This window comes from Hemiscyllium ocellatum, chromosome 4 (assembly GCF_020745735.1).
Source record: "Hemiscyllium ocellatum isolate sHemOce1 chromosome 4, sHemOce1.pat.X.cur, whole genome shotgun sequence".
NCBI lineage: Eukaryota > Metazoa > Chordata > Chondrichthyes > Orectolobiformes > Hemiscylliidae > Hemiscyllium > Hemiscyllium ocellatum.
Genome location: NC_083404.1, coordinates 125,749,351 through 125,774,127, shown reverse-complemented (window position 1 = coordinate 125,774,127; position 24,777 = coordinate 125,749,351). Strand labels below are relative to the sequence as shown.

At 43.2% G+C, this 24,777-nt stretch overlaps 1 protein-coding gene across 2 annotated transcripts in view; it reads right to left on the bottom strand.

Annotated features, from left to right (window-relative positions):
• Nucleotides 1-24,777, bottom strand: part of LOC132815089 (microtubule cross-linking factor 1) — a 210,990-nt gene that overhangs the window by 176,006 nt on the left and 10,207 nt on the right. For both annotated transcript variants that reach the window (XM_060823835.1, XM_060823836.1), the window contains exons 2-3: nucleotides 8,411-8,635; nucleotides 3,458-3,616 (exon numbers count right to left, since the gene is read on the bottom strand). In XM_060823835.1, the coding sequence (XP_060679818.1) occupies nucleotides 3,458-3,616; nucleotides 8,411-8,635 (384 nt within the window). The remainder of the gene's footprint in view (nucleotides 1-3,457; nucleotides 3,617-8,410; nucleotides 8,636-24,777) is intronic.

Genomic DNA, 24,777 nt, shown 5'->3' with positions numbered 1-24,777 from the left:
ACGCCCCTGTATAGTGACGAACACCCTGTACGGTGATGAACTCCCTGTATAGTGATGAACCCCCAGTACGGTGATGAGCCCCCAGTACGGTTATGAACATCCCTGCATGGTGATGAACCCCCTGTATGGTGATGAACCCCCTGTATAGCGATGGACTGCCTGTTCAGTGATGAACCCCCTGAATAGTGATGAACCACCTATACGGTGATGAACCCCCTGCACGGTATAGAACACCCCTATATGGTGATGAGTGCCCTGTACGGTGATGAACCCCCTGTACAGAGATGAACCTTAGTATGGTGATGAGCACTCTGTATAGTGATGAACACCCTGAACGGTGATGAACACCCTGTACAGTAATGAACCCTAGTCTGGTGATGAAACTCTTTACGGTGATGTACCTTAGTCTGGTGATGAGCACCGAATAGTGATGAACCCCCCATATAGTGATGAACCCCCTGTACGGTGATGTATCTTAGTCTGGTGATGACCACCCTGTATTGTAATGAACCCCGTGTATAGTGATGAAATTCTTGTATAGTGATGATCCCCCTGTATGGTGATGAACTCCCTGTACAGTGATGAACACCCCTGCACAGTGATGAACCCCTTGTAAGGTGATGAACCCCCTGTACGGTGATGAACCCCCCTGCACAGTGATGAACCCCGTGTACGGTGATGAACCCCCTGTACGGTGATGAGCCCTCTGTACGGTGATGAACCCCCTGTACGGTGATGAACCCCCCTGCACAGTGATGAACCCCGTGTAAGGTGATGAACCCCCTGTACGGTGATGAGCCCTCTGTACGGTGATGAACCCCCTGTACGGTGATGAACCCCCCTGCACAGTGATGAACCCCTTGTACGGTGATGAACCTCCTGTACGGTGATGAACCCTGTGTACGGTGATGAACCCCTCCGGACGGTGATGAACAGCCCTATACAGTGACGAGGCCCTGCATGGTAATGACCCCCCCTGTATGGTGATGAACACCCCTGTATGGTGATGAACACCCCTGTACGGCGATGAACACCCCTGTACGGTGATGAGCCCCCTGTACAGAGATGAACACGCTTGCATGGTGATGAGCACCCTGTACAGTGAGGAACCCTAGTCTGGTGATGTATCCACTGTAGGTGATGAACACCCTGTATAGTGATGAATCCCCTGTATGGTAATGAACACCCTGTACGGTGATGAACACCCTGTACGGTGATGAACCCCTTGTATGGTGATGAGCCCCCTGTATAGAGATGAACCCTCTGTAACGTGATGAAAATCCCTGTATAGTAATGAACCCCCTGTACAGAGATGAACCTTGGTCTGGTTATGAGCCCCTGTACAGTGATGTACCTTAGTTTTGTGATTAGCACCCTGTATATTGATGAGCACCCCTGCACAGTGATGAACCCCCTGTACGGCGATGAAGCCCCTGTATAGTGAAGAACCCCCTGTACGGTGATAAGTGCCCTGTACGGTGATGAGCGCCCTGTACAGTGATGAATCCCCTGTACGGTGATGCGCCCCCTGTACGGTGATGAGCCCCCTGTACGATGATGAACCCTAGTCTGATGATGAGTGCCCTGTACGGTGATGAACCCTAGTCTGGTGATGAGTGCCCTGTACGGTGATGAACCCCCTGCGCAGTGAAGAACCCCCTGTACCATGAAGACCCACCCTGTACAGTTATGAACCCCCGGTACAGTGATGAACCCTCTGTACGGTGATGAATCCCCTGTACGGTGATGAACTCCCGGTACAGTGATGAACCTCCTGTACGGTGATGAACCCTAGTCTGATGATGAGTGTCCTGTACGGTGATAACCACCCCTGTATAGTGATGAACCCCCTGTGCGGTGATGAGCCCCCTGTATAGTGATGTACCTTAGTCTGGTGATGAACCCCCTGCATAGTGATAAATGCCCCTGTATAGTGATGAACCCCCTGTATGGTGATGAGCACCCCTGTATAGTGATGTACCTTAGTCTGGTGATGAACGCCCTGCATAGTGATAAATGCCCCTGTATAGTGATGAACCCCCTGTGCGGTGATGAACCCTAGTCTGATGATGAGTGCCCTGTACGGTGATGAACACCCCTGTATAGTGATGAACCCCCTGTGCGGTGATGAGCCCCCTGTATAGTGATGTACCTTAGTCTGGTGATGAGCACCCTGTATAGTGATGAACCCCCTGTATGGTGATGAACCCCCCCATATAGTGATGAACCCCCTATACAGTGATGAACCCTAGTTTGGTGATGAGCCCTCTGTACAGTGACGAACCCCCTGTATGATGATGAGCACCCTGTATAGTGATGAACACCCCTCTATAATGATGAACCCCCTGTACGATGATGAACCCCCTGTATAGTGATGAACACCCCTCTATAATGATGAACCCCCTGTACGGTGATGAACCCCCTGTATGGTGATGAACCCCCTGTACAGTGACAAACCCCCCGTATGGTGATGAACCCCCTGTACAGTGACGAACCCCCCAATATTGTAATGAACCCCCTATACAGTGATGAACCCTAGTTTGGTGATGAGCCCCCTGTACAGTGATGAACCCCCTGCACAGAGATGAACCTTAGTCTGGTGATGAGCCCCCTGTACAGTGATGTACCTTAGTCTGGTGATGAGCACCCTGTATAGTGATGAACACCCCTGTATAGTGATGAACCCCCTGTACGGTGATGAGCACCCTGTATGGTAATGAAGCCTAGTCTGGTGATGAACCCCCTGTACGGTGATGAACACCCCTGTAAATTGATGAACCCCCTGTATGGTGATGAACCCCCTGTATGGTGATGAATCCACTGTATTGTAATGAATCCTTGAACGTGTCAATCTTACAATTGGGTGACTCTTGATTTTGAAACAGTGACTCCTAGTTCTAGATTCTTCCATAAGAGAAAACGTCCTCTCCACATCGAGTCATAGAGTCAGAGAGATGTACAGCACGGAAATAGACCCTTTGGTCCAACCCGTCCATGCTGACCAGATATCCCAACCTAACCTAGTCCCACCTGCCAGCACCCGGCCCATATCCCTCCATCAATAGTTACCTTTCTACAGTTATCTACAGAAACATTATTACAATAAACACTATTACAACATGTTCCATTTACTTTGAAAAACTACCAGCAGGGACAATGTGCTAACAACTGAGAGGACACCAGCTTTTCTAGGAGATACATTTCTTTCTCCTTTGCGCGTTCCTGATGGGCAAAGACAACCTTCCAGACCTTAGGAATGATTGTCAGACACTGGAAGAAAGAGTCACAGTTAACTGCAGGAAAGATTGCGTGTACAAAGTTGCTTTTGCATATCCAAGCACTTTGACTCCATCTTAATGACATAAACATGGTGGGTTTCTCAATGCTAAACTGGAGGGGAGCTTCAACATGAAACAACAATGCTCAATACCAGCAATATTTAGGATCCTGAGCTCACCTCTTTGATCCTGTCCAGCTCATTCTGCAGCGTTTGCTTGGAGATTTCCACTTCAATTAGTCTCTGCCGCAGGGACTCGTTCTCATCTTCCACAGTGACACGCTTCTCCTCCACACTCTCCAGCTCATGGTGTAGACGCACAGACACGTCTTTGGCAACCTGTGAATAACGGCAAAACGACAACAACTCAGCTCAAATTCTCCTGGAAACTCATCCTTCAAAATAATCCCTCAAGGCTTTGCAGGAAAACAGTGATGCTGTGCATACAAACCAGACTCAGCACAATGACTTGAAATTATATCACCATTCTGTCACTGAGTCAAAATGGTGGAACCCCCTCCCTGACAGTATTCCACACCCAATGCACTGCAGCAGTTCAAGATATCTCAGCACCAGCTTCTAAAGGGCAATTTGGCATGAGCCATAAATGAATGAATAAAGAAAATAATCCAGGTCTGTTCACTGGCAATGGTAATGCGCATCATAGGTAAGTTAAGCTACTGACCAGGTTCAGGCAAAGAACTATCGCTGGGCTGACTTATCTGAGGGAAATGCTTGTGGTATTACATCCCTGTAGAGATTAATATCTACAGCAGGTGGGAGAACTTTTAAAAATTTTTTTTATTGAAAAAGATGTTGAATCTTTTACAAAATTATAAAATTACTATAAAATAATATAACAATCTTATAGTATAACAGCAATAACAATAAACAAACAACTACTCTACTTCACAAACTAGAGGAAAAAAAACTACGCATACTACAGTTCAATAAATAATTAAACAAATTAAAATAAATTAGATTGAACTCAGTTAAATTAAAGCACTCAGCGCAACCCCACCAAAACTCTCCATCACCGGGAGCATCAGTTGGCACACCCGTATTTATTCAGGTTTCTTCCTCTCAGGGGCCCCGGGCCAACCAGACACAGCCCTCACAGCTACACAAAGGCCCTAATCAATATAGCCGACAAGTCTGCATCCATATAGTTCAAAACGGGCCGCCATGTCCCAAACAAATTTCAATTTTCTGGTGCACCGTACTTGTGAGGAAGTCTGGGGGATATGTTCCATAACTAACCTACTCCATCGCGGAAGTCCTGGGATATTTTCTGATATCCAGCTCATCAGAATGTTCTTCCTCACACCATATGAAAGAACGTTAAACAATTTCTTCCCATGCGCATCCAAAGAGAGCAGATTTGGCAGACCCAAGAGGAGGGACACCGGATCTACCTTAACCTCGATTCCCAAGATTCCTTCCAAAACACTTGTTATAGCACCCCAATACCTATGAAGGCAATGAGTAAGACTACCAATATCTGTTTTACATTTGGAATACATTGGAGAGATTTCTTTTTTAAATTTCGCAAGCTGCTCCGGAGCCAAATAGATCCTGTGGAGAACCTTCAGTTACTTAGCTTGCATCCTATTACAAATTGAAATCTTCCTCACATTCTCCCAAATATCCCTTCATGCCTCTGATGAGATCACCAGCCCCAATTCCTGAGTCTAGATCCCATACAGCCGTTCAATTTCCTTTGAGACACCATCTCCTAGTAAATGCTCGAGAGAGTACCTGTGGACCGAAGTACTCTCCTCTCCACGTCAGACTGATAGGGATTAACCAGTAATGTAGTCTTTTTGTGTATAAAGTCCCTAATATGAAAATAATGAAAGAGGTCCCTACTGGACAATTCATATTTCTGGCTCAGCTGATTGAAAGCCCTCCCCATCAAATAAGTCTAGGTGGGAGAATTTTAAAGTAAAATACTTTGTTGTGCTTATTTCACAATAGGAACTTTTTACAAACTGATTTTAATTTATGTTTCAGTCTGTACTCTGTTGCTACACTCTGAAATTCTAATAACCCACACGATTTGAAAATAATAAGAAAAGTTAACAATGCATCAAAGTAATTTAGTCCATCATAGGAGACTTTTATCTTCATGTAGATTGGGAAAATTAATATTTACGAAGGTAACCATGTGGGAAGAATTCATCAAGCGAATTTGAGACAGCCACCTTGAACAATATGTTGTGGATTCAACCAGGAATCAGCCTGTTCTGATTCTGATTTTGTAATAAGGCCAGGCTAACAAAACATCTTCCAAGAAAAAAAGATTACCTTGGGAACAGTGACCATATCTTGGTAACGTTTAACAGTCAGGTTGAGAGTGAGAAACTGAAATAAGAATAACTATGAAGGAAATGAGCACAGAGCTAGTGAGAGTGAACTGGGAAAAACAGTTCAGCAAAAGAGACAGTTAAAGGATAATGGTAGACATTTAAGAAATACTTCATGACTCATAGAAAAAGATATATCCTACGATGAAGGAAGTGTTCTAGGAAGGGGATAAATCAATTATGGTTAACCAGGGAACTTATGGATAACATCAAATTGAAAAGAAAATTAATATAGATGGCAGAGAATTGAGATAACCAGAGAACTGGAAGACTGCTAATGTAACACCCTTATTCAAAAGGGAATGTAAACATAAAAAATAGGTATTACAGGCCAGTTAGCTTAACATGTCATTGGAAAAATGTTGTAGTCTATTATAAAAGCATTTAGAAGAAAGAATTTAATCAATAGAATGAGCATGACTCGTGAAGGGGAAATCGTGCCTGACAATTTATTACAGTTCATTTAGGTGGCAACAAATTGGAAAGATAAAGGGGGAAGCAATAGATGTAATGTATTTTGACGTCTAAAAGGCTATCAATATCATGATGCACGTAAGGCTACGTAATAAGATCATGTGGTGTTGGGGACTAGTATATCAGTATGGACAGAGGATTGGCTAACTAATAGATAACAGAGGATGAGGGTAAGGGGCATTTTCAGGAAGGCTACCTGCAACTTGTGGAGTAGGACAACAATGCCTGTTGGGGCTACAATTATTTGCAATGTGGCTACAAAGGCAGAAATTGAGAGTAACATGTTTTTTTGTTTCTCTCTTGAACAGCCAGAAATTAATTACGTGGGAGGGGTACAGGGAAGCTCAGTGCAAGCTGGAAGAACAACACCTTATTAATTTTTTACAATTAATTAGATTAGATTCCCTACAGTATGGAAACAGGCCCTTCGGCCTAACAAGTCCACACTGACCCTCCGAAAAGTAACCCACCCAGACTCATTCCCCTACTCTATGTTTACCCCTGATGTGGTAATTTAGCAAGGCAAATTCACCTAACCTGTACATCCTTTCCACTTGGGAACTCTGCAGCCTTCCGGACTGACTATTGATGAAGGTGATGTGCTTCTAGTTTGCACTGACTTTGCTGGAGCACTGCAGCAAGCCTGAAACAGAGATGTTAACCAGGGAACACATTTTCCTCGCTACCATCAGTTCTGAGGAAAGGTCACTCGACCTGAAACGTTAACTCTGTTTTCTGTCCACAGATACTGCCAGACCTGAGCTCTTTCAGCAATTTCCGTTTTTGTTTCCGATTTAAAATTTCCACAGTTCTTTCGTTTTTGTCCCAACATTTTTCATTTTAATGATGTTTATGTGTGTGTATGTATAACTGTGGCAATTCATATTGGTACAATTATTTATAAATGAATCATAGACATGAATGGATATGGATGACTAAGTGAAGGTTTATGTGGCTCATTATGAATGAAATTGCTAAGAGTGCTACAGTCTCTAAGTTCAGTGTTTCAGTGAGCAAAATTAAGTTGACACTAAGCTGGTATGGAGGTCGATACAATGTACTCTGTGGCACAGAGTGCAATAGGAACCAAATTTCTACTCCAGTCAAGTTCTCTTTTGACTGTATAAGTGCAGTTGTGGTGTTGCTTATTTAGCACTGCATCTATATCAGTGGTACAATTTGGACTTCTCTTGTTCCCAGATACAAGACTCAAAAGCAGCTAGTCATTTCTTTAAAACATCCAGGGAATCTGTGGTTGTTTTAAGAATCTTTCAGAAGGGCCACAAGGAGCTTGCAGCAATTTAAAGAAACCAATTGTAATTTCCTTGAATAATAAAATAAATGTGGTCTGTTGACCTGGAAATTGTACTAACAGGAAGGAATTTAAATACCAAAAAAAACCACAAAGGAGATTCCGAGGAAGGATATAGTGGGTGAAGATGGCTAACACACAGATGTCATTACAAAAAGAGGAATACCACCAAATTCTGATGAGAAGAAAATCTCTTTCAGAACGTGGCTGGTTTTCTGTTTGTCAGAAAAGGAGACAGGAGCTCTTGGAGCTGTTGTGCAAGTTGGCTAGAAAGGTGTTAAAACCTGGAAAGTCATGTAAGAGCCTCTGAGAGACTCTCAGGCCACATAAGGGAGAGTTCAGAGATCGATGAGTATCCTATTGGTGTTAACCATACCAGAGCGCTCCGATGGAATACAGCTGCTGGTGAATATGACTCAAGGGCTAAATGAATTGACAAAGAAGGTCCGAGGTCCTGTGTACTAAAGGCTGAGTTGTGAGAATTGAGATTGCCACACTTGTGTGGGGAGTGATTCAGTATTTGTGATTACATGAGACATACCTTTGTTCTGTCAGCTATTTTTACTTGAAGTATCATTTGCCTGTTAATTTCTACTTATTCATGGTGTTAGTTCTAACTTGTTTTAAGATGAAATTTACAAAAAGTGAGCTCTTATTCTTCATTTCCTCATTTGGGGAAGTCATAGAAATACAAGTAGGCCATTCAGCCCATTGAGTCACTCCATTATTCCATGAGTTCATGGCTGATCTGATCATTCTCAACTCCACTTTGCTCCCTCATCTTCAATAACCTTTGATTCCCCGACTGATTATAAATCAGTCTATCTCAACCTTCAATGTACTTAATGACGCAGCTTCTATAGACCATCGTGCTGGGTTGTGTGATAAACGTGGTTATTGTTGGTTCACAGTTTCCCCTCAGCGATCAGAATAAGGGTTAGTGAATTGAGCAGGCACGGTGTGCCAAGGGATCCACCTTACCTTCAGATCTTGTTCCAAGTTCCTTATCAGCTCGCCATCAACCTGGCCAGTCTGAGCAACTTTCAGGCTTTTCTGCTCTGCTTTCCTGAGGCGGTACTGCAGGATGCGGCAGTTCTTGTTGGCTCGATCCAACTCTCTGCGGAGTTCCTGCAGCTGGTATACATCCTCCTCCAGATAGCTGTCCCGCATTTCTTCCATTTCCGACCGTAGCTCATCCAGCTCATCCTGCATTTTAAATCATGCACACAGCACAAATTAGCAACAGGTTAGGCACAACATTCGCCACAGCCTTCCAGTGTTACATTAACAATGGACGAGGAGTGAAAGGGCAACATGCAGACTGCAGATATTCAGTGAAGATCAGTGACACTGCACACTGTGGGATGGTAGTGAGTGTTGGTATAACAATGTCAATCTGGTGTGTGTGTGGGCAGTGAAAGTGAGGTGGGTGGGGGACAGGTGCTGACTCGGGCCTCACGGTTTCCCACTGATGATAGAACACTGCAGTATCTTCCAGTGGAGGCAAAATAGGACCAGTGAGTTATTCTCCTGTTGGCATCTTCTGTTGGCTGGGGCACTGGAAGCAGATGGGGGCAACTGTCCTCATGACTATACAGATCAGGGCACAGACAACAAATAGGAAGAGAGAGGAAAGGGGAAATTCAATTCAGAAAAGTATCTCTTGGAAAGAGGGGCAACAAAACCTTAAGTACATCAAAAACAAAATCAATTTTACAAATCTCACCCTTCCCACTTGCATGATAAAGACCTCTACAAATGAAGGGAAGTCTCGTGTTTCTTGTTTAGCTTTTGCTTTCATGTGAACCTTGCACTCATTAACTTGAGAGGATTCAGTGTTGAGAGAAGGATGGAAGATTTTTTGTTTGATTTTAAACACAACATCTGCAGAGACCAGCTGCAGAGTTAAGCTCTCCCAATTCTGTCCCAACAATTAATACATTAATCTCAACACCAAAGGAACAGCTGCCACTTCAACATGCCATTACCATCTCTCTCACACCAGTCGTGCTCCTGGAGTAGGATTGTCAATTTGGCATTGACAGATTTAAGTCTGAATGTTTTGACCAGCACTGGTGATGCCCAAGTCCCATTAATGGAGGAGCTCAACTTCATTTTAAACAATAAAGTTTGAGACGGGGCTGGACTGATTTTGAAATAAGCAATCCCATTACCGGTGGTGAAGTAAGATTTTAATCTACTTTGAAAAGTAGACTGTTTTAAATCTATATTTTGGTTGTTTACAAAACAATATAGTTCCTGTGTTCTGTAAAATATCCCCTGACTTTGCTCACATCGGAAACTAAGCATTTCTAACATATAAATCAAATATGGTGGATGTAATCAATGCCATCACATTGTTCTTCCCCCCAAAAAAACTTTAGTTTCAATCTAACTTCTGAACAACCATGGCTTCAAAGTTCCCCAGGACTCTGGAATGTAGTGTCAACTGGACATGGCCATTGTAGTCTATCACCAGGACCAAACCATGGAATCATTATAACATTTTGGCCCTAACTCAAGTTGATGGGTGACCTCCTGGAGTTACAAGTGTTCTCTTGCAGGACATTGGACTAGTCAGGGAATACAGGAAGAAGAGGAAACCATTCAGCCCACTGGGCCAGTCCTGCCACTCTCAATCAAGGCTGATCATTTCTTCATTGTCTCTTCGTCAAAGTTCAGAACAGAACCTTCCCTACGGTGGGGTGAATTGGGCAGACTGCCCATACACTCTGGAGAATCCTGCGCTCAGACCACATACAGCTGGGAGAAACCAGGATAGAGCGGTATGGGGGAGGAGGGTTCCTCTGTGATTTCCCTCAGTCCCTGTATTTCCCACACCCAATGCCTTAATGTCATTAATCTCCAGAAACTTACTAAGTTCGGTCTTGAACCTGCTTCCACAGCCTTCTGGGTTAGAGAATGCTAAAAGATTTCTCCAACCTCTGAGTGAAAATGTTGCTGCATATCTCAGTCCTAAATGGTCTGCTGCTTGTCCTAAAATTATGTCCCCGATTCTAACACCACCGGCCATAGAGAGGCACGCTATCCTTATCGACTTTCTCATGTCCTGGAAGAATTGAGAGAGTCTCAGTGAAGTTACTCTTTAAAAACTCTGGAGAATACAAATCCAGTTTCCTCCAATCTCTCCTCATACAGCAATCCTGCCATCCCCGAGATTAATCTGGTAAACCTCCGCTGCACTGCCTCTGTGGCAAGTGCATCCTACATTAGATAAGGAGATCAAAACGGCATACAATCCTCTAGGGAGGTCTCACCAAGGTTCTACATAACTGCAACAAAAAACATCTTTACTTCTGTACTCAAGTCCCCTTGAAATGAATGTCAAGTTTCCATTTGTCTTACTTCCTGCTGTACCTGCAAAGTAGCCTTTTACAAGGACATCCAGATCCCTTTAGACATCCACAATTCCCAATTACTCACCAGTTCTAAAATAATGTGCCTGTTTTCTCTACAAAAATGATTAAACTTCATACTTATTACATCCCATCTGCCGTGTTCTTGTTCAATCACATGGTCTGTCAAAGTCCTTTTGAAGCATCCTTGCCCCCTCCTCGCACTTCCGTTCCCAACCAGTTTGGTATCATCAGCAAACTGGAAATATTACAATTGGTTTCCATGTCATGATATTTTACATAAATTGTGAACAGTTGTGGATAGTTGTGGTGGACTCTGCAGTACCCCACAATCCTGAGAAAGATTCCTACTATTTGCTTCCTGACTGCTCACCCGTTCTCAATCTATCCTGTTACATTTTCCCCAATCCCAAGTGCTTTGATTTTATTTAGTAATGTCCGGTGCGGGACCTTATCTAAGGCTTTCTGAAAGTACAAACGTATCATATTCAGTGGGGGTTTTCCTTTGTCTGTGCTACAAGCAATTTCCTCAAAAAACTATGACAAGTTTGTCTGTTTCCTTTCAAAAATCCACGTTGACCATGTCCAGTTTTGCTATTCTTTTCCAAACATTCTGTTGTCACATCCTTTATAACAGCTTCTAACATTTCCCTACAACTGATAAACAAGCTCACAAGCCTACAATTCCACTCTCCTGTTCTTTTTAAATAATGATGTTACATTTTCCATATTCCAATCAATACAAGTCTTACTAGAAGTTATAAAATTGCTAAAGGGAACCGTCAAAGCACTCACTATCTTTTGGGCGGCACGGTGGCACAGTGGTTAGCACTGCTGCCTCACAGCGCCAGAGACCCGGGTTCAATTCCCGCCTCAGGCGACTGACTGTGTGGAGTTTGCACGTTCTCCCCGTGTCTGCATGGGTTTCCTCTGGGTGCTCCGGTTTCCTCCCACAATCCAAAAGATGTGCGGGTCAGGTGAATTGGCCATGCTAAATTGCCCGTAGTGTTAGGTAAGGGGTAAATGTAGGGGTATGGGTGGGTTGCGCTTCGGCGGGTCGGTGTGGACTTGTTGGGCAGAAGGGCCTGTTTCCATACTGTAAGTAATCTAATTTAATCTTAGAATCCCTACAGTGTGGAAACAGGCCCTTTGGCCCAATAAGTCCACACCAACCCTCCGAAGGGTAACCTACCCAAACTCATTCCCCATTATTCTACATTTACCCCAGACCAATGCACCTAACCTACACATCCCAGAACACTATGAGCAATTTAGTCTGGCCAATTCGCCTAACCTGCACATCTTTGGATTGTGGTAAGAAACCAGAGCACCCAGAGGAAACCCATACAGACATGGGGAGAACATGCAAACTCCACACAGACTGGAATCAAACCCAGCTCCTTCATGCTGTGAGGCATCAGAGCTAACCACTGAGCCACCGTGCCACCCTCGCTATTGCTACTTCCTAGAATTAAGCTTATTTGGCTCAGAAGTTAATAATTAAGTTAATTTTCCAAGTACTGCCACTTCACTGATACTAATTTCCTTTAGCTGCTCATTAACACAAGTCCATCAGTTGCTTAGTATTTCTCGCAAAAGTTTTGATACTTCCTCTGTGAAGCCAGATACAAAGTAACCATTTACTTTCTCTTCCATTTTCTAATCTCCACTACAATTCTCCTTCTGCCACCTGCATTGGGCCAGACTTGTCCTTGCTAATCATTTTTCCATTACATTCCACCTTTATGTTCTTGATAGCTTGCTTTCATACTCACTTATCCTATTCCTACATGCACATTGAAGTCACCCATCGTCGCTGTAACTTGAACTCGATATTAAAAGTGTAACACAGCTTTTGCTCCTAAAGTTGTACAAAAGGCAGCGATTGTGAGAATGTCTCAGCACTAACTGAAGATAATGGAGTCTCACATGGTAGCAGCACATACGTCTGAAAGATACAATTTAAAATGAAATTGCAGGTAGTTACTGATTATTAGTTGTTCTGACACACTTGGAAGAGATGGCGTCATATTAGCATCACATGGTCAGGTATTGTGTTTTTAATATATTCTTTTACAGAATGTAGGCATCACCAGAATTGCAAACATTTACTGCCTGTCCCTCAGTACCCTAGAAAAGGTGGTGGTGAGCTACTCTTTTGGGTGTTTGCAATCCATGTGGTGTAGATATAATTGATCGTACTGTTACAGAGCAAGCTCTGGGACTCTGAGCAATGCTGATCTACTTCTAAGTCAGAGCAGGGTGTACTTTGAGCTGCTGTTATCTTTTTTGCATGTTATGAAGTAAATAAAGAAAAATGAAACTTGAAATAAAGATAACAGTTGCCTGAAACAAGACAGGCAACATCTGTGGAGATTGGAAAACAAATGCTGCTTGGTCTGCTGTTCTTGTTTCTATGTGCTGATACCTCTAAAGTGACTGCGGTGAAATATTGTTGATTTGATGAAACGTGCATCCTTTGATATGACTGTTCACAAGACCATTGTTTGTGGGAGGAGCAGTTAGTTCAGATGGCTGATTCACAATGCCAAGTGATGCCAACAGCGTGGGTTCAATTCCTGCAACGGCTGAGGTTGCCATGAAGTGCCCACTTTCTCAACCGCACTCCCTGCCTCCGGTCAAACCATCTCCAGTCATTTCTCGCTAATGAGAGAGCGGCCCAATTGTCCAGTTTGACTATGGTGACTTTACTTCATACCATTGATTGAAACAAAAGAATCCTTCCTCTTCTAAGCTATTGCCCTTCTCTGATGTAAGTGTTCTTAGTTGTGGTGACATCATCTGAGAGCTAAATGACTAGAGTTACCTCTTGTGACTCTGAGCAGCATAGTAGGTTGTCATGTTGACTTTTAAAAAGTTAAATTCTGACTCAATATGTTCTATGTTCTTAGCAAATTTTTGTTGTTCTCCCCACTTTGAGTGAGATGTAAGGAGATGAGATCAGGCCCACCCTCCTGTTTGTAAGTGATTTGCCACAGTGTTTTAGTTGACATGAGGAATCCCCATCAGTTTGGCAGTAAAAATGGTGCCTGGATTTAGCCAATACACCGAACACCGATTCCATTAAACTTCTTCAGCTCAGGGACTCCCTTTAGAAGCAAGCGCAACTACTTGGCAGAGGTGTGGGAGGGAAAATACTCTGAGTCTAAAGTAATGTTCGCTGTAGGAGCAATCAAGATAAACTGTCCATTTGTTTCCTCAGGGATAAAGCAAGCATTCTGGAGACAACCCTGCACCTCCTACATCAGTCATTAACCAACTCAAATAAGTTAAAGAACTTGTGCCTTAAAACACAGCATTCTTGTCTATGGGAAAATTATTCTGCAGTTACATTTGAGAAATCTGTCAAATCCTTTCCATTTCAGAACTGCCATTAAAAAAAAGCTTATGTTACATGCAGTGGATCTTCAATCCTTTGCCATAGAGCAGGCTTCACTGCTCCCACAACTCCAAGGGTTATAGAGCAAATGACTCAAATTACACTGCTGCTGATTGATGCTGTGAGCAGTGATTACTCTGTGCTGAATTCTACATCCCCACCACACCCGCCCCAACACAGCAGTCCTCTTGGAATCACTGACCCCAACTCAGGTCAGCAGTTGCTGGGCTACATGATCCAACAGCTAATTGCTGGCTCAGGACTTGCCAGGGTAACACTTCAACAACTAAACCGACCATAAATCTGACCTCATCAACTAAAAACTCCTCCAAACCCCAGCCAACCTTTTCACAAAATGTTAGAGCTGAAGAATTGAACTTCCTACTCTCTGCAACAGCCCACTCAAGTAGGAACAATAACATTGCTACTTGTGGTACTAGATCAAGCAAAACATTTTTAAAATGCGTCCATAGTATGGTGGGTATTGCTACTGCCCATCCCTCATGGCCCCTCAGAAGGTGGGAGAAAGATGAACCACTGTAGTTGCTATAGGCCCACAGTGTTGTTAGGGAATGAGTACCCGGCTTTCGACCCAGTGACACTGAAGGACAGGCAATAAATTTCCAAGTCAGGACGATGAGTGGCTTAGTAAGGAGCTTGCAGCCATGTGTGTTTCCATGCAGCCACTGCATTTCTAAGTGGTAAGGGCTATAGTAAGGCACTGTCAGAGAAGGCTTGCTGAGTTATTGTAGTATATCTTGAGATGTACATACTGCTGCCAATGCCAGTGTGCAGGATGTGATATTTTTAAAATTGAAACATGGGACACTCCCTCGTGTTTCTAAAGCCATACTAGCTGCACTTGTTGGTTCTTGCATTCTGTCAGAGAACAGCAATTGCATCTGGTGATGTGGTGCAGATCAAGGGGGCTACTTTGTCCTGGATAGTGTCAAGCTTCCTGAGTGGTGGGTGAAGCTGTACCCATTCTGGCAAGTGGGCAGTATTCCATCACACTCCAGACAATACAAAGTACTCAGCAGTAGTAGGCCATTCAGCCTCTCGAGTCTGCTCCACCATTTAATATGCTCATCTTGGCCTCAACTCCACTTTTCTGCCCACTCCACTTAACTGTATAATGCATAACTAATTAAAAATCTGTCTCTCTACCTCCTCCTTAAATTTATTCACTGTCTATCACACTATGAGGTAGTGAATTCCACAGATTCACAACCGTTAGAGAAGTAATTTCCCCTGATCTGTTTTTAATCTGCAACCCCTTAGCCTAAACTTTTGACCTCTCATTCTAAATTGCCCTAGAAAGGGGAACATCCTCTCTGCATCTACTATTTCAATCCCCTTTATCATCTTAAAAACCTCAAATAGTTCGCCCTCTCATCCTTCTAAACTCTAACCAGGACATGTCTCAACTGCTCAATCTCTCCTCAGTCTGACATTAGTCTAATGGACAGACTACTCTGCCAGTAAGAATGGCTGACAATGTGTTGCTGGAAAAGCACAGCAGGTCAGGCAGGCTTCTGAGGAGCAGGAAAATGGACGTTTTGGGCCAGACCTCATTCCTGATTAGATTTATATTAGAGAAGATTTCCTACAGTATGGAAACAGGCCATTTGGCCCAACACTGACCCTCCAAAGAGTAAACCACCCAGACCCATTCCCCTACCCTATATTTACCCCTGGCTAATGCACCTAACACAGTAAGCAATTTAGCATGGTCAATTCACCTGAACTGCACATCTTTGGATTGTGGGAGGAAACTGGAGCACCCAGAGGAAAGCCACGCAGACACGGGGAGAATGTGTAAACTCCATAGGCTGGAATCAAACCAGAGTCCCTGGCGCTGTAAGGCAGCAGTACTAACCACTGAGCCACCATGCCCCCCGAAGCTTTACCACAGCTTCACTTAATAAATAACACCATGATATGAAAAAAAAATTCTCTATATATGAAGGGCTCCAGCTCAAAACGTCAATTTTCCTGCTTCTCAGATGCTGCCTGACCTACTTTGTCTTTCCAGCAACACACTCTCAACTCTGATCTCCAGCATCTGCAGACCTCACTGTCTCCCAGTAAGAATGGCTGACAAGTTTGCCACAGTTAGAGTTTGGGTATTCTGCATTTGACCTGACATGATTTCACAACACTCTCTTCTTCCCCCATGGTAAACATCTTGCACTCCATCATGAACTCTGCCGTGAAGGAATGGCTAAGCTGTCCAAAATCATCTGCGAGTAACAATGTACATTCCATCACTCCATCAGCCTATGTTGAGTGTACGTTCATCTTTAAGGGCTATTATCAACAGTGATAGCAAGCTCTTTTAAAACATTGCAAGTTCCTGGGTCTCCTTCTAAATAAAAACAATGATTGCAGATGCTGGTAACCAGATTCTGGATTAGAGTGATGCTGGAAAAACACAGCAGTTCAGGCAGCATCTGAGGAGCAGTAAAATCGATGGGCTTTTGCCCGAAATGTCAATTTTCCTGCTCCTCGGATGCTGCCTGAACTGCTGTGCTTTTCCAGCATCACTCTAATCCAGAATCTGGATCTCCTTCTGACAAGACACAGACTTGGATTTGAAGCTTTAAAAATGAGTACTGTTTCCTCATATCAGGCAACTACGGGTCAATTACTCCACCACGATTAATGGGAAAAGGGAACACAAACTTTTCCAGATGCAAGTGCTGTTCGCTGACAGAGTGCAAGAATCGACCAGTGCAGCTGACATGCTTTAGAAACACTAGGGAGTGTCCCATGTCTCAATGTCTGGCCTGGCAATCTCTCATTTCAGAATTTTCATCACTGTTTTCAAGTCTGTCCATTGTCTGTCTCATAAACCCTCCCCAAGGCCATTTCGCAGTAAACTCCTCGAGCTCCAGAACTCCGAGATCTCCCTGTTCCTTCCACTTCTAACCTGTTACCCATTTTGCATTTTAAATCACTCCACCACAATGATCATTCAGCTGCCAACACCCTAAAGTTTGGTATTCCTTCCTTAAACCTCTCTTTTCTGCTTCATAATGTTCTGGCTTTTTGTCAGGACCCCTATTACCATCATATAGTTCAGTGTCAAATGTTGTTCAGTAACTCTCCTATGAAGCACTTCAGAATGTATTACTACCTTAAAGTAGCTACATAAATTCAAGTTACTGTTTTTGTGACCACATTCAATTCCCTACAGTGTGAAAGCAGGCCCTTTGGCCCAACCAGTCCACACTGACCCTGCAAAGAGTAATCCACCCAGTCCCATTTCCCTCTGATTAATGCACCTAACACTATGGGCAATTTCGCATGGTCAATCCACCTGACCTGCACATCTTTGGACTGTGGGAGGAAACCAGAGCACCCGGAGGAAACCCGCACAGACACGGGGAGAATGTGCTGGAATCGAACCTGGGACCCTGGTGTGTGAGGCAGCAGTGCTAACCACTGAGCCGAGTCAAAGTATATTCATTGTACTGAGATATGGAGAAGTTGCACAGACAGTTCAAGGCTAGACGTTTTTAGTGCAAAGAATTGAAAATCCGCTACTGCTACAGAAACAGGAGATAACAATAAAGGAATAAACCTTTTGTCCAATGGGCAGTAGCGAAATTGCTGATGTTGTGTTTTTCATCTCCTGCTGTTCACTTCATTCATGATTTACATGGTACTTCAGATGTTCAACATTGTAGATTTATGCTCTGATGAGTTTCATAAAAGAGATCAATAGCACTTTACACCCTTGAAAAGGCTACCTAAGGGATGGTAGATGCCCTAATGCAACAAATCCCATCTCAGTCTTCATAATTCCAATTGATCCAAAATCAGCAACTATTTTTGCTGTCTAAATGCTAGATTTTCACTACATTGGAGAAAACACTAATCCTGCTTTCACTCTTACGTAATGGTAAGATCCGAGGGAGTGTTGCTGAACAAAGAGACCTTGGAATGCAGGTTCATAGCTCCTTGAAAGTGGAGTCGCAGGTAGATAGGATAGTGAAGAAGGCATTTGGTATGCTTGCCTTTATTGGTCAGAGTATTGAGTACAGGAGTTGTGAGGTCATGTTGCAGCTGTACAGGACATTGGTTTGGCCACTTTTGGAATATTGCACGCAATTCTGGTCTCCTTCCTATCGGAAAGATGTTGTGAAACTTGAAAGGGTTCAGAAAAGATTTACAAGGATGTTGCCAGGGTTGGAGGATTTGAGCTATAGGGAGAGGCTGAACAGGCTGGGGCTCTTTTCCCTGGAGCATCGGCGGCTGAGGGGTAACCTTTTAGAGTTGATAAAATCTTGAGGGACATGGAAAGGGTAAATAAACAAAGTCTTTTCCCTGGGGTGAGGGAGTCCAGAACTCGAGAGCATAGGTTTAGGATGAGAAGGAAAGATATGGAAGAGACCTAAAGGGCATCATTTTCTCACTTTTGAATCCAAATCCCTGATTGATGAACTGCAACTTTCCATTTGCCTTTGTTTGTATCTGTTCACTAGCTTCTAGAAGTGTCTATCAAGGAAGACCCACATTCCCTTGCTGTGGCTCCTAATCCCTCACCATTAGGGAAATTATTCCCACTTGTTTTCTCAGATTCCTGACATTGAACTCAAGCCCAGCTTGGAGAGTCTGCAGGCCCATGGCTTAAGAAAGGACTGTAATGTTTGAGTTTTGAAACTTTGTTTCTTTATTTTTCTACTTTTATATTAAGAAAACTGTAGTGCTGAAAATTTTTTTAAAGTATTTGCTTATTTACTACTTCTAAAATTAAGATTTTGTACCTAGGTATTTTGTACCTAAAATGGCGCTGTGTATGGTGATATTTTACACTTTTCAAAGTACTCTTACTACTTGAGTACATGTGATAATAAACCTAAATCTAAAAATCATTCTGTCATAGTCATACTCACATTCCCAGAATCCATAGCTCATACAATCTACAGACTGTAAGTAATGGGCACTAACTTCCACCCACCCTCCCATCTATGCAACTTATTGTCTCTCCTAACTTCGTGTCATTTCTAAATGATGATATACAACATTATAACTAAGGCTGATGCACCAGTGCAAGTTCCCTGGGTACCACCGACTGTCAGAGAGAGAGTGAACTCTTTGCCTTTATTGCAATAACACCCATATTATAAGCAATGTAACACAGAACTCTATAGTGATCTGCGTATGACCATTGGTGAATCTGTGGCTCTTCTCAAAAAGGTTAATCCAATGCTCTGCTCGATCAGAAGCACTGTGATTTACAACAGATCACTAACTCTGTACAAACATCATTTAAAATCTACTTCAAATAGTCAACACAATTATAGCCAATAAAATCTGGAAAAAAAGTGTTTTACTTCAAAAGCTCTGCGCCAGTTTCCTAATTCTCTTGTTAAGTCCTGAAGCTTTCAGAACAAATTGTAGTCTCAAACGCAGCAGCAGTCAGGTCAGTAACTTTTGGCCACTATTGTAAGGCAATTGCCAAAAGAAATCAGCAGCAAGATAAGAATATCACCAGCAAATGATGACCTGGAATGCAGTGCCCAGAAGGGTGATGGAAGTAGCTTTCAAATAACTTAAGAGGGAAAATCTGACAGGAAGTGACAGGGGAATGGAATATAGCTGCTAAGGTCTATCATATACATGATGGGTTGATCAGCCTCATTTGATGCTGCGGTGTTTCAATGACTGATTGCAATTATTCAGAAATGCAAATTCGAGGATTCTGTAGGGGTTGCTGCGTCTCCAGTGGAAGTGCATTATAAAATGTAGCCACATCTGTGGATCCACCCTGCATCTTTCCAAGCCATCTCATATAAGGAGAAGCAGGATTCTCCATGAATTTAGAGGATCAGCGTGAAAACATGAAATTAATTTGTGCACAAAACAAAGTGATAGTAAAGAGCTGATTCACTGGGAAGGGCAAGAATTCCATCTTGCAAACTCCATAAAGTAATCCGCAACACAGCACATTGCTCTGAACATCTTTTGCACTGGAATTAACCAGTTCACTTTACAAGTATGTGGAAGTAGCACTTTTATGATAAGTGTATTAGCCATTTGCAAACTCAACACTACTTACCCAACTTGTGTGGCTGAAAATGTGACACGATAAATATCCACATTTCAGAATATATTGCAAGAAGACTAAATTAGCAACCTGACCAGAATAACTTTCCCAAAAATAGGCAGCAGTTGGGAGAGGAAAGAAAATCAAACAGGTGTCTGCAGATGGTTGACATTACATGTAACCACACGCACATATTTTGGTGTCTTAATACCACAAACACCAAACATTTTGCTCTGTCGCTGACCCCAAATGAAGTCCATACATTCTCACATTTACACAAGGCCACTGCCTGTCATTGTATTTTTAAATTAACTCTATGGTCAAACTGCAAGATCAAAGTAGCTAAATAAAACAAATCTCCGCAATATTCAATACTGAACAGTCATAAATACACCACCATAAATTCCTCTTAATGACTGCCAGCTAACTGATAGCATCAGTCATAACCATGGTGGCAAGCATATTTGAATGGCTTTTAATATTCAAAGATAAGAAGCAAGAGCAGAAGTAGACAATACCAGTCCTCAAGCCTGTTCCACCATTCAACAGAATCATGGCTAACCATCAACATTCCCACTGATTTTCTTACTGCCTTCATGTGTCTGCAGAGTCAAGGTGTAGCAACAACTTCCGAAACTGCAAATCAATGCCATGATTGGCACACTGATGCCAATCGCCATGCACAGGGCATTAGATCAGCTGCACACCCGCACAGCCTTGCAGCTTAGAGAGAATGCTGCTGACCATCCCCCCTCAACTCCATTTTTCTGCCTGCTCTGGATTCCATGAGGGACCAAACATCTCTCGATCTCAGCTGTGAAGCTGGATTGAACAATGGAGCATTCACAACTCTCTGGGGTAGAGAATTTCATGGACGCACAATCCTTTAAATGAAGAAGTCTCTCCTCATCTCAATCCTAACCAATCATCCTAACTGAGACTGTTGTCCCATGGACTAGATTCCCCAGCCAGGGCAAACAACTTCTCAGGATACACCCCATCGAGCCCTTCAGAATCTTCTACGTTTCAATGAGATCACCTCACATCCTTCTAAACTCCAAAAAATGTGGGCCTGATTTACTCTCATTACAGGACAACCTACCCATCCCAAGGACCAATTTAGTGAACTTGCAATACAACAATTTCCTTCCTTGGCTACGAAGACCATACTGCATACTGTACTCCAAGCATGCTCTCATCAATGCCCTGTATAATTGTACCAAGGTGTCTTAATTCATATACTCCAGTCACCTTACAATAAAGGTCAATGTAGCATTTGTCTTCCTAATTGTTTACTCTGTCTGCATGTTAACTTTCTTCATTCCACATATGATTACACCCAGATCTCTCTGAACATTAAAATTTAAGATTTAAAATAAATTGATTTACCACCAAAGTGAATAACATCAACCAGAAATTGCTGGAAAATCCAGCATCTGTAGTTAGATTCCCTACGGCCCAACAAGTCCACGTTGACCCTTCGATGAGTAGGCCACACAACCCCATTCCCCTATTTATATCTACCCTTGACCAATGCACCTAACGCTAAGGGGAACTTAGTAAAAACAAGGACTGCAGATGCTGGAAACCAGAGTCTAGATTAGAGTGGTGCTGGAAAGGCACAGCCGGTCAGGCAGCATCCGAGGAGCAGGAAAATCGATGTTTCAGGCAAACGCCCTTCATCAGGAATAGAGACAGGGTGCCTGCAGGGTGGAGAGATAAAGAGAGGGGGGTGGGGGTGGGGAGAAAGTAGCATAGAGTACGATAGGTGAATGGGAGTGGGATGCCTGGAGGAAGAACACCTCATCTTCCGCCTCGGACAACCCCAGGGCATCGATGTGGACTTCACCAATTTCCTCATTTCCCCTTCCTCCACCTCACCCTAGTTCCAACCTTCCAGCTCAGCACTGTCCCCATGACCTGACCTACCTGCTTATCTTCCTTTCCACCTATCCACTCCACCCTCCTCTCTGACCTATCACCTCCATCCCCATTCACCTATTGTATTCTATGCTACTTTCTACCCACCCCCACCCCCTTCTCATTTATCTCTCCACTCTGCAGGCAGCCTGCCTCTATTCCTGATGAAGGGCTTTTGCCCGAAACGTCGACTTTCCAGCTCCTTGGATGCTGCCTGAGGCGTTGTGCTTTTCCAGCACCACTCTGATCTAGACTAAGGGGAAGTTAGCATGGCTAATTCACCTGACCTGCACACCTTTGGATTGTAGGAGGAAACCCACACAGACACGGAGAGAATGTGCAAACCCCACACAGACAGTCACCCAAGGCAGGAATCATACCCGGGTCCCTGGTGTTGTGAGACAGCAGTGCTAACCACTGAGCCACCATGCCACCCTTTGGCTTTTTGAATAGTCTCACTTCTTCACATTATATACATCCTGTTACACATTCCCTTAACCTACCTTTGCAGTAATTTACAACTCACAACTGCACAATTTACATTCTCACCTGGCTTTGTATTGCCAGTAAACCTAGATTCAAAACTCTCCATCTTTTCGTCTGAATTATTAATGTAAATGGCCTGTGCGACACAAGCTCCACTGCTAAAATATAAGTGAAATTTATATCATTCAGAAGCCAGCAGCAAAATTAATGAATGCAATACTCTCGAAATGTTCCCCTCTGAAACTATCCAACATACTTTCCTTCAGGAATAAAACTCACTGAACAACTCTCTATATATCATCCTGTTTATGTGATGATTTTAGAATGGATATGACAGGGAGGGAAATGCCCATTTGAAGTGTTGCTGACTGCAGATCAGTCAGTTGTGGTGGGTGTAGTTTGACGTGATAAATTGGATGTATCATACCAGAAGTTTACTGGTACAACATTGAAGTATAGTGATCAAAATTCAATTGTTCCCTTGAGTACTGCTATTGATGTGCTATATAAACCTAATGATTATTGATGATAGATATTATACAGCCTTTTGGCAACTGGAAAAACATTCAATGAAAATGTGTCCTGTATTGTGGCCGTAGAAATTAAATAGAAATCAACCATCAATTATATCCATTGAATATACACGTATCTCTCTATGATATCCATATGTCTATGTGGTCACACAGACATAAGCTCTGGTACATATTACAGTGTATAAATAGATATTCAGCATATGTAGACAACACAATCATAAACTGTGTGTGCAGCACTACACCAGGCTGTACACACCAAGACTGGAGCCACTCCAGCAAAATCTGGAGTCCAGCCACTGGCAACAGAAGAGTTATTTTTTGAAAATGCATTAGAAAAAAACACTTTTGAATATGTTATTTTTACAACCCAATCTAGTGCTACAAACCAATGCTGCAAACAAACAGGAATTAAGCAGTTTCATGTGAATTCAAAGTTAGCACTTCCCAACATTCTAGATCTGTTCATATAAAGCAAATTTAAACAAAGCACCGCTGATTATGAACCAGGTCTGTCCATCCAATGTGGCCACAAATGGCTGTTTCACGCTGCAATAAAAAGATGAGGGGCACTATCTCCTGCAGTCTCCATAACAAAGAATATGTAAATGAACCTAGCAGACTATGAATAAGCTTTAGTTGTAAGAGCTTTGTGAGGAGACCAGTCATCTAGCCGGAATACTATTAAAAAGGAGCTTTGGGCTCAAAGTGCTGCACAGCAATACATACAGATGATATAAAGCCACTCATTATTATCTGGAATGTGAGTGTGTTACTGTGGCCCTAGCTGGCTAATAAGGAATACGGAGTTAGGACATTAACTGACTTGTAGCAAACTGTCAACTTGTCGACAGCGATATGCATCACCCAGACAGACACTCCATGTGATTTTCTTTTTTATCATCACTAGGTCAAAACTGGCTGTCACAGGGCATCTAATGGCGTCTGCCACTAGTTCATCATTGCTTGGCATGTTCAGATTGCTAAATAGTTTGTGTGAGGAACCTGCGAGCTGATAACATCGCAGGAAGGGAAAACCAGGCATCTTTTATATGAGAGATCAGATAAACAACTGTGTATCTCCACAAAGTGCGAGCAGCAGCGGTGGGAGGACGAACTCGGAAGACTGCAGGTAAGATAAGACAGTTTTTATTAAAATTACTTACTGGAGTGGGCAGCGGTGTTTTTCTCTTTCACAGAAGGAGCGGGAGGAGTGGAGGATGTGATGGGAACCAGAGGGGTAGCCGGGAAGATAAGCAGTGAGTATAAATACTCACCCTTCGATGCCAACGGCCATTTTAAGTGCGAGCAGCAGCAGAGAAGGAGCGGGAGCAGCAGAGAAAGTGACGTGGACCGGAGGGGCAGCCGGGAAGGAAAGCAGTGACCATATGGTCTCTCCATGCTTCCAGCTCACTGCCTTTATTCCTGATGAAGTGCTTTTGCCCGAAACATCGATTTCGCTGCTCATTGGATGCTGCCTGAACTGCTGTGCTCTTCCAGCACCACTGATCCAGAATCTGGTTTCCAGCATCTGCAGTCATTGCTTTTACCATACATATCAGCAAGGCGGCTAAACCCGA